Consider the following 14,160-nt stretch of genomic DNA (forward strand, 5'->3'; position numbering starts at 1 on the left):
TCGTTTATGTCTCTGGGGCCTTCACCTTTGACACTGCGCATGCGTACCTAGAATTGTGTGAACCTCCTTATTCCAGGAATGGAAGTTGGAAACTTTTCCACAAGGCAATGGTACAAGCAGATGGTATCAGAGTGAATGACTCAGTCTGAATAACAAATCGAGCTGTCTTGAAGTCTTTCTACTGCCAAGTCCCCCCAAATGATTCATCGTAGGCCTTCTGGATGCCCTTCAAGGTCCAGCTGATGTCTTAAGATAAGGGTCACATTCCTTCCACTATTCCTTTGATAATATTCACCTGGAATCAATGTATCCCGAACTCTCCTCACTCGGGAATCTCTTGAACGAATTAGGTACATTTCTTTCCCATATCGATTTAACACACCAGAAGTTCAGAGGAAAGCACCCCCGCACCGTTAGGATATAAGTTTTCGTCAAGGTTGGCCGTTTTGACTCCGGCATTAACCCGGAATCTACAGGAGAAAGGGGCAATACTACTAGTATACATGGTGAGGAGTTTTGGTTTCTTTGTTGTTTCGCCTAGCCTAGTCCTCTCTACGTTCTAAATTGAAATCAGCTTGAAGTTAGGCTGGTTGGCGGTTGTTATTGGAAGGAAAGACTACTGTCTCTTTTCAGGAACTGAATTACGAGAAATGTAAAATTGATTGGGCTAATTTATTGAGTGAATTGCAAGGGTCTTTTGTGGCAGCTTTTCATCATACCGGTTATCCCAATACAGCATTTATTGCCCCAGGTGCGGCCATACTATGATAGGACTGTAAGTGTGATGTGTTTTTAACGCTTTTGAGGTATTAGCTATCCTCAAACACGGGAACTATATTCAACATCTTATCCGAGGGACGTCCTTAGCCATAAGCTAGGTACTCATTTACACCTGTGTAAAGTATGTAAAGTCCTGTGCTTTTCCTAAGGGTACAACATCAGTGGGGTATCAGTGGAGTCTATTCAGTACCTCCAAGTTCTAACCACAAGGTCACCGTGCAATACCTTGATATCACCATATTCTACCCACTCAAAGGAAGTAAAGTCGTGTTAAGTACTTGTACCCAAGGGCACAATTTCTGGGGATATCAAGGGACAGTCAGACGTGAAGGTATGGACTTGACGCATGGATTGACCCGCGAATAAACCGTTAACTGATGTGTAAAGTATCCGCTCTCCTGAGATGTCAGAGCCAGTTCATTTCCGATGGATCACGACTTGCACGTACGCAGATGACGAGTGTCCTGCTTAACTTCCTGACGGGTAATCTGATCCCGACCGTTATGCGTTGCCCCATCTCATTTCAGTTTTAAATATTCCACTCCAGAACGTTAGCGACAATTGTTTCCAGTTTAGAAGGGATGAAATATAATAGCGACATCCTGTGTCTACGTGCCTAAGGGGCTTGGTTGTCGCCGATGAAATGGCAACGCATCAATTGGCGCAAGCTGCCTTATCATCGGAGGGATTACTTCCTGATTGCCGCTGACGGATGGCATGTGAACGGGCCAATTTAGGGATTAAAGCGGCGGTGTGCTTCCCGATGAAGGATATCGGGGTAAGCGGCTGGGAGGCACGTTTCTGGGCGGCTCTGTGTGAGGCCGTACGTGCTGAACGGGGTCATCAATAACGCATGTTCCTCAACAACTCATGATTAGTGGTATCATCCACTGCCGGATGGAGACACACGGACAATGAACTGTAGGGCGTGGTCGGGCCAAGTTACAGTCGTCGTACGATCGTCTTACGATCTTCGTACAATCGGGGTAATCAATAACGCATGTTCTCCAACATCTCATGATTAGTGGCATCATCCACTGCCGGATGGAGACACACGGACAATGAACTGTAGGGCGTGGTCGGGCCAAGTTACAGTCGTCGTACGATCGTCTTACGATCTTCGTACAATCGGGGTAATCAATAACGCATGTTCTCCAACATCTCATGATTAGTGGCACCATCCACTGCCAGATGGAGACACACGATGAACTGCAGGGCGTGGTCTGGGCGAGATGTGAGGGCCAAGTTACAGTCGTCGTACGATCGTCCTACGATCTTCGTACAATCTGGGCCATCAATGTTCTCCAACATCTCATGAGTGGCATCATCCACTGCCAGATGGAAACACACGGACGATGAACTACAGGGCGTGGTTGGGCCGAGATGTGAGGGCCAAGTTCCAGTCGTCGTACGATCGTCTTACGATCTTCGTACAATCGGGGTCATTATACCCGCCTCACATTAGGCGCGATTCGATCGGAAGACTAGTTTACGAGCTCTAAATGACATTTTCGTGAGTAAGACGTCCGGTGTTCTCACGATCATTTTGCGATTTTTATGGATCACCGGCAATTTTCAGGAGTCTTACGACGGTCGCGGTGCAGCGAAACATGTTCTTAACATAAGCGACAAGTCGCAGGAGATCTCCGAGATCGCAGAGCTCGTTACCGAGTCGCAGATCGTGCGTGCAAATCGTGCGTACCTCGCAAGGGTATCGGTCAATAGTCTTGCGTCAATCCAATGATTGAAGACCGATAGGCGAGCACAGACATAGTTATTAATCATCCAACGCAAATCGGATGGCGAACGCCCGTTAGTCGGGCGACGTTCACCTGACTTCCGATTGTTTACAAATATTGAATTTCTGGGAATGTGAGGGTAATTCTAACATTGTGGCCCTTGTGGCAGTATTTAGGCTGGCTTTGTGACACACTTTCCTTTCTTGTGTCATTTCTATTATGCCCGCGCATTCCATTCATTGGTTAAAAGATTCCGACAACAAAATAAGCAACATTTATTGATCTCTTGCCTTTTTGAGGAACGTTTTATATTCCATTGTCCGCGTGCAAGAGGTCATGGGATGTTCATTATCATAGATTTATTCACCGTCGATCGCACGAGGCTCGCTTATATGTGAGGGGAACAGGTTTTGGGCGAAAAATACGCAAGACCATCTTAAGATCTTAAAATCAGCCGACCTTCCTGCGATCGCGAAGTACGTCCGAAGATCGTATATAATGTGAGGCGGGTATTATAACGCATGTTCCCCAACATCTCATGATTAGTGGCATCATCCACTGCCAGATGACGATGAACTGCAGGGCGTGGTTGGGCCGAGATGTGAGGGCCAAGTTACAGTCGTCGTACGATCGTCTTACGATCTTCGTACAATCTGGGCCATCAATATACTCCAACATCTCATGATTAGTGGCATAAGCCACGGCCAGATGGAGATACAGGGACGATGAACTGCAGGGCGTGGTTGGGCCGAGATATATGCCACCCCAAGTGAGGGCCAAATTACAGTCGTCGTACGATCGTCTTACGATCTTCGTACAATCGGGGTCATCAATAACACATGTTCTCCAACGTCTCATGATTAGCGGTATCATCCACTGCCAGATGACGATGAACTGCAGGGCGTGGTTGGGCTGAGATGGATGCAACCCCAAATGACAGTCGTCGTACGATTCTCTTACGATCTTCGTATAATTGCAAACTGTAATAATTATTGTTCTTTATTTATTTATTTAGATTTCAACGCGAAACAAGGCTCAAAGGTTACTCAAATAATTTGTAATGACATTTTGTATGTTCACGTTTGGCTTGAAAAGTAGGTTCAAACAAGTTCAAACTGTAATTTCTAATTACCTCCATGAAATTTCATGGAGGTTATATTTTACCCCGCGTTTGTCTGTCTGTGTGTCTGTCTGTCTGTCTGTCTGTGTGTAAACAAGATAACTCAAGAACGGCTGGGTGGATTGGTTTGATACTTGGTGTGTTGGTAGGGTGTGATGAAAGCTGGAAATGATTAGATTTTGGGCCCCCTAGCGGCTGCCCTTGGTACTGCAGCGCAACTTCCGGTTTTGCTATCTTGGTGTTCTGAACATGCTATGGTCACGATTTTTGAGTATTAGATAGCTCTTGTGCTCAGGAAGAAGTGACATAAGTTTGGGCCCCCTAGCGTCTAGTTTTGGGATAGCAGGGGCATTTTTGTCAAAAACTTCTGACGAGGATAACTCAAGAAGGGAACAACGGATTTTCATCATTTTTGGTATGTAGGTACCTTGGACAATGTTGTACAAGATGAAATGCTAATTATGCAAAATAGGAGCAAATTTGCATAATTAATGACAACATTCAATCATAGCAGTTTTTTCTATGTATCTCTTGTCTTGGACGTGATATGGTCTTGAAATTTGGGTGGTAGATAGCTTTTAGTGTCATGACAAAGTGGAGCAAGTTTCAGCCCCCTAACATTTAATCTAGGAACTGCAGGGGCGTTTTTGTCAAGACATTCCAAAGAGGATAACTGCAGAAAGGATTGACCGATTGGCATCATATTAGGCATGCGGGTACCTTAGGCAAAGATGTTCATAATGATATACATGTTATGCAAATGAGGACTTAATTTGCATAATTAATGAGGAAATTGTATAATTCCATTGTTTTCAATAACTGGACTTCAATAAATGTAACACATGTTAATTATGATAGGTGGAATATAAGCAGATACTAAATATGGTAATGAGGAACTTATTTGCATAATTCATGTAAAAATTGCAAAACCGCTTTATGATTAATAATGGGAATTTTATAATTGTGACATGTGTACGATTGTCAATGATGAACAACACCATGCATAAATTATGTTAATGTCTTTTCATTTGCATGAAATTTACAAAAGCTCTATATTTTCATGGAGGTATGAGGTCGCCGAACTCTAGTTGTTTGAACGATTTAGAACTTTAATGACTGAAGTATTCTTTTACTCAAAATACTTACTCAAACTTATTACAAAAATCAATCAAAATCGCTCTCGGTGACTCGGAATGGACTCTGATAGTAAGGAAGCTCGTTCCATAAAGATGTTGCTCTAGGCTCTCAGCTTTGAACTTTCGCTCGGGAGTTGGAAGAAGAAAGGATGACTTGATTTCGTGGAAGTGTTGTGTATACAGTACGCATGATCACGTTTCATACTCTTCATGTATACTTTCGTCAATATAGAGAGATGTAAGCATGTGCTTCCAAGTCAAGAGGCTCCTTTGAAGATAGTACATTGAACGCAGGTCTACTGCACAACCAAGTATGAAATGCAATTTTCTTTGTGGGCTGTTCTGTTCAGCACCACTGGTTATACACAGTAGGATATGTCTCTCACTGGTTAGTGATTCTGAGCTTCACATAGCTTTTAATACATCATCTTTACTCTGATACTTTGTAGGTCAGCGGCCCCCCATATTTAAAATATATCAGCCCGCCGGCAGCGGTCTAATATAGACATCAATACTTTGATGTCAACTTAGAACATAACAGACACACGTAGAAATAACATTTAGTTTTTGGATAGTCTGTTGAAATGTCTACCTATAAGAGACACAAACAATTTAATACCAGTTTACTCATTATTAAATTAATTATCTCCGTTTCTTTGCTGCTTGTGTAAATCGTATCCCTCACACTTCAGCGGTGTCCTTGCTCTATAATGCGCTGTGGAATATCATGCATGTACATCCGCTAAACTATGTTATTACTTCCCCTGCCTTGTATCAAGGGGGCAATCACTGCAAAATCACAGATGGTTAGGTGTCGGCAGTGTGTCATCATCAGATAACGCGAAACGTTTATGCGATAAATGTTGGTGTCGTTTCGGACCGATGCATCCGGGCGCTCTGGGGCCATTAAAACTGACAGGGTCCGAGGAGGACTTGAATAAAACAAGCAGATGCATGTCGCTGTCAGTTGTTAATGGGGCCTACAGGTGACTTCAATAACCATGGATGTATCTCGCACATGGGCCGTTTGTAACGGATAATACGAGCATAGACGTGAGCGCTTTAGAGATATTTCAATTTCAGCTTCAACGACACTGAACAGAATATTGTAATGGTAATATTATAATTTGGGGTAAGGATACCAAAAAGGGACAAAATGATGTTATGACGTCTTGATCAGGAAGACAAAAATTAGTATCTGTTATATTTTTCTTAAGAAAAACCAATAAAACAATAATGATTATTTAAAAAATACTACAGAGGCAATATACTTCATTTCCCATTTGTTATGGAAGTTTACTAATGAAATCGTGGATTTAAACAGTATATGCAAGGCAGCTGTGGTTATTTGTGTCAATTAGTTACAGGGTGCTTTAGAGCATTAAAATCTTAATATAGAAATATAATTATCCCCAAGACGGATACGCTTGGTTGTCATGTTTATCACCGGCGATAACTACAAGGCAAATTTTGCAATCACTTCTATTTTGCGGTCATCCGGACATAACTATATACATTACAACCTATACATGTATTCATAAGGTTGATCTTTGGAGAATACTTGGTAATCAAAGGAGATCAGCAATACCCACCCACGCCTTCCACCTCTTGATTTTTCCAGCCTTTACTTTGGACAATGTGATCATAGCGCTTTATAGGAACGGTAGTAATAACACGACTTGTTGCCAGTAAGTGAGCAGTTGCTTCGCGTGACAGGAGATTGCCAAGCAGCAGCCGGTGAAATAGCAACCGGTGCCTGAACCCTAGGTCCTCCTAAATTAGATGTAGTCATGACATTAAGAGGGCAAAGGTATGATAGATAAAAGGCCTACGGCGTTTGATTTCTTGGTGAAATGGCAGGCTATGGTTAGCGTGATGTCTTTGAAGGTTTAGAAGATGTGTTTTTCTATGCGTAAGCCCGGGGCCCTATATGATGCTCAGTTGGGCTGACGGTCATTACATGAAAGGACGCTGTTGTACAGCACTGAGGGGGTGTTATTGGGTTGACTGGCTGCTACCTGTTTGGTCTGGAGGCTGTCTTTTGGCACCATGTGACCTCAGGACGACAATTGCTCGAGGTACAAACTTTGAACTATAATTTTGAGCTACTCAAAGTGGGATACGTCGATGAAGGTTAGACATCCAGGTAATAAGATACGCAAAAAAGCAGCTACACAAGTAACTAGATATGGTTTTGGAAATGGTCATACCTTTCAGACAACCTTCCGGTGCTTTTCGTCAGATGAATCCAAATTTACCTACATTTCTTTGATAGGAATTTTAAGACAGACGTGGTATTCCCTGATAATAGAATTGGCCCTTCGACTGGAATGTTTGAAGAAAGCTTTTCAACTCCACAACCGTCACTGAACCGAAATCTTAGATTTCATTCTTAGAACGCACCGACTCTGCATGTTAATGGCTTCATCTGGTAGATCAAAGTGGCGATAATGGGTACCGCACGGCAATAGGTACACACGACAATGTGTTCCACAGGACAATGGGTACCGCACGCCAATGGGTACCACAGGACAATGGGTACCACACGACAATGTGTACCACAGGACAATGGGTACCGCAGGACAATGGGTACCGCAGGACAATGGGTACCACAGGACAATGGGTACCACAGGACAATGGGTACCGCAGGACAATGGGTACCGCAGGACAATGGGTACCGCAGGACAATGGGTACCACAGGACAATGGGTACCACAGGACAATGGGTACCGCAGGACAATGGGTACCGCAGGACAATGGGTACCGCAGGACAATGGGTACCGCAGGACAATGGGTACCGCAGGACAATGGGTACCGCAGGACAATGGGTACCGCAGGACAATGGGTACCGCACGCCAATGGGTACCACAGGACAATGGGTACCACAGGACAATGGGTACCGCACGACAATGGGTACCACGGGACAATGGGTACCAAAGGACAATGGGTCTCACAGGACAATGGGTATCACAGGACAATGGGTACCGCACGTCAATGGGTATCACAGGACAATGGGTACCACAGGACAATGGGTACCGCACGACAATGGGTACCGCACGACAATGGATACCACAGGACAATGGGTACCACAGGACAATGGGTACCACAGGACAATGGGTACCACAGGACAATGGGCATCACAGGACAATGGATATCGCAAGACAATGGGTACTACACGACAATGAGTACCGCACGACAATCGGAACCACACGACAATGGGTACCGCACGACAAAGGGTACTACACGCATGCACGGCAATGGGTACCACACGACCATGGGTATCGCACGATAAAGTGTTCAAAGTGGATTAGGGTATGCCACGTCTAAGCACCGTTTTGTACTAGATGTATAACACCACTCGGTTTGACAGAGACGTGGATAAAACGACTTCTTGAAAAACAGCCAAGAAAAGAAGGAGATATATCTTAACGTAATTAAAACCTGTCACAACTGACTTCTCACTTAAATGACTGTAACTTCTGATGTGATACACTCCAAAGCAAAAATGTTACATGTTTGAATGAATTTTGGACAGCAACTTTCGCCAACAAATTAGCATCTCTGAAGTGATAAGATCATCTCTATTCGATGAGTTTAGCAAAGAGCATTGATGACCCATAAAGAATACACCAAGCTAACATATTTTTCAATACTAGAGTTCAACGAACCCATCTCTTCGCCAAATAATCATGCCTTTATTTAAGACTTTAAGGTCTTATTGTTCCTCACAAACACACAAACATTACCAAAACCAGACTGTGACCTGACAGATGACCTGGTAGCATCCCTGGTCAATCAGAATTTCATGCTTGTCAATTTAGACTTTGTCCCCAGTGTAAGGGCGTCCTCCAGCAAACCATCTGTATAACAGCTGTGTCCATAGATATAGGTCAAAATGAGATATATAGAGCACAGTTTATTTCTGTTAATAAGTTTTGCTGCAGTACCTTAGGAAGCCGCTAGGGGGCCCACTATCATAATTTATCTTCGTTTTCCTGACCCCTACCCACCTACCAAATATCATCAGGATTTTTTCAAGGCTTCTCGAGTTATGCATTCCACAAACAAAAGGACGCACACACTCGGCCCGCTACCGTCTTAACGGAAAATGCTACGTCAACTATTTTCGAACACAACCTTCCTTTCCGCAGCCGCTACTTAAATACTAAATATCATGAAAATCCATACACAGCTTCTTGAGTTATATGCTGTTGGCATGGATTTATGAACTTTCCTCATTAATTATGCAAATAAGCTACTGATTTGCATAATTAGTATTACATTGTATAATTCATCACTCATTCTATCTACATACCGAAAATCATGATGATCTGTTTACACGTTCTCAAGTTATCCTCGTCCAAAGTTTGAACGGAAATCGGTGCCTGCAGTTCCCAAAAAGCCGCTAGGGGGTCCAAACTCACAGCACTTACTCTCTGTTTCAAGGGCTATCTACCACTCAAAAATCATGACCACAGTATGTCCAGAACACGAAGTGCCAAAATTAAAAGTTTTGCTGCAGTACCTTAGGCAGCCACTAGGGTACCCATTATCGAACTTGACCTTCGTTTTCCTAACCCCAATCCACCTAACAAATATAATCAGGATCCATTCAAGGGTTCTCGAGTTATCTTGCTTACAGACAAACGCACTTACATACAAATCCCGCTACAGCACCATAGGTAAGAGCCAGGTAAACCATTTTCGCACTTGACCTTCCTCTCCAAAACCGCTACACACCTACCAAGTTTCGTGAAAATCGCCCAGCTAGATTTTGACTTATGCTGCCAAAAACAAACCGCAAAAAACATACCAAGCTGGCTGCAGTACCGTAGGAAAACGCCAGGTAAACCGTTTTCAAACTTGGCATTCCTTTCGACAACTGCTACACACCTACCAAAAATCACAAAGTTCCATCCACAATTTCTCGAGTTATATGCTGTTGACCTACATACAGACCCAAGTCAAGCAATCTCATACTCTTCTTGGCGAAGAGAATAAGACATCCTTTCCGGTAATAATACGTATACAATACAATTGAATCTTCAGTATGTGATACATGCACTCCTGTCTCTTTGCGATCGTATGGCACATATGGCCAGGCCCATGTGAAATACAATGCATGCTAAATGAATGATTGATAGTGCTTTATGGTGACATGTAATGCTTCAGTCACAATTGCATCGGTACCCGTCGGGGTATCACCGGTGCCCTTCAGGGGTGTAGTCCCGGCCGGGCACCGAAGCTGCAAAATTGTCCCGATGGACTGTCGGAAATGGATACCACAAGGGTACCTCTTTATGTTCACACTGGTAGGTCAGGCGTCTATTTGTCACTGGGTCCCGGTTTGATTTAAAAAAACTAGCCATAGGGCATTCCACGGGGCCACGCCCAAACGTTGCAAAACAGTCCGTGAACTGCTCGGCACGTTTTCCACTCGTGACCTAATCATTAAGAAGAACATACGTCTGCTGATGTGAATTGTCGTCACTAATGATGAGTCGTGAGCGTGCAAATGTCAAACCCTTAATGAGAAAACTGTGGTTTCATTGCTCAAACAAACGTCATGATGACGCTCACTCCTGGGGCCAGCTGATTGTGCGAGAGTTTCCGCTCTGCTGCATCTGTCAGTTTTGCACAAAGATTTCTCTCACACATTTTAACGAGCTCCACTTGGCTACACGCACCTTTACAAAGGGAGTAGAAAGCAAATGTCACTTTATTGCAAATTTTATTACCCCTATAGTTAATCTGGTTCATATGCGTCATACGATATACCACATACATGTAAATCTATATTTGTGGAAATCTATATTTTCTTTTAAAAAAGCCGAACACTCTGAAATGATATCTATGACTCCCAGGCATCGCAAGAATCGCCAATGTAGCTGTGGCCATATCCTAATTATAAGTGCATGCAGGGAAAGTCTCTTAAACGTCGATAGTAGCAGGGTATATTTGTTTTTACATGAAGGGTTTGCTTGCACTTCCTCTTTAAACATGCTCGAGGCAGCTCCTCGAACTCCATTCACGTTCCCTCCGAAAGACCAGAGTAACCCAGACCGAGATGCTAATCCAGGGTTGAAGCGGAGTCTCCCAATGAATTGGAACTAGGAGCTCATCTGTGAAGCTGCTACCAGTTGAGCTACAGGGACATCGCTTATATGAACTGTTGCGCCGTATACATGTTCGATGGTTTTCACCAAATTCAAATTTATCCTTCTTTTCTCAAAAATGCTCTTTTTTTTGGTTTCAACTTAGGCTCAACTCAAGCTCTCTATTCAATGTCCTTTTGAGGAAACCGCATCAAAAGCAAGCCGACACCAATCTCATCATTTCATATTGCACCGTTCAAAAACTGATAAACCATATCGACGCCCAATTAGATTTCGTGAGAAGGCCGGCTCGTGTGAACCAACCACTTGCTTACACGCCAACAGCGATGGAGAGCAAAAATTGTTATCGTCTCTGTCTTCTTTGAGCTACGAGAAGGAACGTGTCTTGGTAATCTAACTTCTTCTTAAAGGACGTCTCCTCAGGGAGATGTCTTAACTTGGTCAGGTGTCGGTAAGGGAAACCGTAACGTGATTATATGTCGCTTTCAAAGCGGATAGGGATCTTAACTGAAAGTACAGAGAAGGAAGAGAGATTTTTTTGTGCTAACATGCTTATTTGGTTCCTTTGATATTTATATCGGTGAGTCTGGCGTAATTTCTTGCCCAGAGTGGAAATATTAAAGAGGCAGTGACAGGGTAGCTTTAGGGTAGAGTCCATTCCAAGTCACCGAGAGGGTTGTCAACGTTATTATTTACAAATGCTTCGATTCTTTAAAGGTTATTCTAACTTTCGGAATATTTCCAAGGCTACACAAAACTTCTAAGTGATGGTAACAGTATTTTACCATTATTCATTATTTTCTACAATTTTTCTAACATTGTGTAAATGGGCCAGAGAAGACTATTCTTGCAAAAAGTACAGGGACGTACCAATGGTTGAGTGTTATGTTTCGATGGCTTACTACAGAGAACCAATGACCAGCATCAGATTATGAAAATATACAGTGGTAGACAATAGGGCTTTCGTTTATGGGGTAGGTAGATAGGGCTTTCTACGGGGGCATTAATCAAAGTTCTACCATTTAGAAAATGTTACAAAAGGATAGATGTCTACAACTACTAACTACTACTACAAATATCTGTAAAAAGTTCAAAAGTAAAACAATCACATTGATGTTTCACACTTATGATAAATAAAGAGATCTTTGCACTGTTATTTTCAAAATGTTTCCAGTTTCATTTGTTAATTTGAATCTGTACCATCTGTACCATTCATGTTATGCAGTGTCTGAGGGAGGTACACGGAAAGTCCTATCGTATGTTTCTGCCTCCCCTCCGCATATTAGTTTTCTCTTGTATTAGATCTATGATATTGTTTTTGATTGTTTGCATAATTATATACAATAACAAACCAAAACAAGATATTACATTACCAGCTATAGACAATATACCCTTTTTTTCTTTTTTCGTAATTCGACATATTCTACAAATCAAAACTTCAGAATGATTAAGATTTGAATGAATCAACCCATGAGATATAACTTTTTGTAATGTATTTGTAAAATGCTTGGTCTTCGCAGAGAACCCAGCATGAGCGTTGCATTGAAAAGGTGACTTAATAGGGCACTAATTCAAAACAATATTTCGGGTTACAAAAATACTATACTCCGTTTGATAGAAAATGATTGCAGCCGCAGAATACATTGGTATCAATATTTAACTAGCTTTGGCGCACGATAGATTTAAACATGTGAGTGATTTGACAGGTTTTCAAGGTAATGTGGGATTCGTACGTCAGTTGACACCTTTTTGTGCAACGAAGAAGACGATCTAACACAAGGAGGTGACCGGGCATTCACACGGCATGTTTTCATTCGGCTACAAAACAACACACTTTTGACAGAGTTGTAAATAGAAGATAAAGGAGTAGTAGAGGCAGACATACCGGTGTTCCCTTGTTGTGGAGGGTGTCTGTCATCTGCTTATCGTTCAGCCAGTTCTTCATGCGGGCATACCTTGGTTTTGCCGACGGGCTCAGCGTCGTCGAGTTCCGCCTAGATGACGGCCCGTCCTCGGTGGGCCTTCCAAGCTCATTCCCGTTGACGCTCTCCCTCTTCAAGGCTATGGAAAGTGTGTCTAGCGTTAGTTTTGTCTTGTCTAGCTTTTCAACCGTGCCATTGCCGTTGCACTGTCCGTTCACATCTTTGGTGGCAGGTTCTTCTGGGGAAGTCTGTACAGCGATTGACGAGCACGACTTGGGCGTCTCCATCTTTTGGTCGGTGTGGTCAGTGCATAGCGGTCCATTTGAAACAGTCTCTTTCTCTTTGAGAGCTTCTGCGTTGATGTGGTCGATTGACTTGACGTGAGAATTGCCGGTTATCCTCTTGATGAGTCTGCGAGCCGGGGAGAGGGCGAGAGAGCGCAGAGGGCTTTCCGCCGTGGTGATACGAACCGTTTTCGGGATGCCCGTCCCCGTAAAAGTGGTCTCGAGCTTCGTCGCGAAACCCTCGGGCCCGCGGAGGATGATCTCCGTCGGTTTACCCACCTCCACAGACCTCAGTACCTGTAGAGCGTCGCTGTAAGAGACGGTCTCCAAACTCGTGCCATTGACGGAGAGGATGAGATCGCCGACTTGGATCAGGCCGCTCTGGTCGGCCGCCCCGCCTCGCACCACGTCAGAGACGATCACTGGGGGGTTGCACGAGCGCTGCTTCACCAAAAAGCCCAACCCATCCCCTTCCCTTTTCATCAACTTCACGGCAATTACGTTCGGCCGAATCTCCATAGTTGAACGCCCTTTAAGACGAATGATTAACAGAGACAGCTGGGTTTTACGTCGGGTGGGAGGGAGCGAGGGTTACTGCGATGCGTCGTGTCCACATCAGAACCTGTAAGTGAAGAGTGGAAGAGATAAATGAATGTGAGAGCATTATGTACGGGGAGGTAGCCTGGTCGGAGCGTGGGGGCACATCCACGTGTCAGCTTAGGGCGACATGAGTTCTAATGACACCGATAACACATGAATATGTAACACCTAACCCTATAAAGTACTACTTCAACTTCGTGGGGGTTTCATTTGGCGGTAAGGAGAAGTTTGAGTGTTCACCGTGGTCTTTGACTTCGGTTGCGACAACCGCCATCATTAATCTGTTTTTGCTACTTGATGTCATGTTTATTTCAATGATCATTTTTTGTAAAGCCATAGTATTTTATTAGGCAAGCCTTTAATATCATGTTCTTGTGCTATGAATTTATTTCATTCGTTTAGTTTTGCTTTTGACTACACGTTACGTTATATGTATTTTAGTATACCAGTTAACTTTCGTCACT

The 14,160-nt window shown here is 43.4% G+C and overlaps 2 protein-coding genes across 7 annotated transcripts in view; both read right to left on the bottom strand.

The window, feature by feature from the left end:
- LOC118426514 (coiled-coil domain-containing protein 157-like) overlaps nt 1-14,160 on the bottom strand; it is a 1,184,186-nt gene that overhangs the window by 949,265 nt on the left and 220,761 nt on the right. The gene's annotated exons all lie outside the window — the stretch shown is intronic.
- LOC118426508 (nitric oxide synthase, brain-like) overlaps nt 1-14,160 on the bottom strand; it is a 95,474-nt gene that overhangs the window by 30,699 nt on the left and 50,615 nt on the right. For all 5 annotated transcript variants that reach the window (XM_035835959.1, XM_035835957.1, XM_035835958.1 and 2 more), the window contains exon 2: nt 12,776-13,718. In XM_035835959.1, the coding sequence (XP_035691852.1) occupies nt 12,776-13,615 (840 nt within the window). In that variant the 5' untranslated portion in view covers nt 13,616-13,718. The remainder of the gene's footprint in view (nt 1-12,775; nt 13,719-14,160) is intronic.

This window comes from Branchiostoma floridae, chromosome 11 (assembly GCF_000003815.2).
Source record: "Branchiostoma floridae strain S238N-H82 chromosome 11, Bfl_VNyyK, whole genome shotgun sequence".
NCBI classification, from domain to species: Eukaryota; Metazoa; Chordata; class Leptocardii; order Amphioxiformes; family Branchiostomatidae; genus Branchiostoma; species Branchiostoma floridae.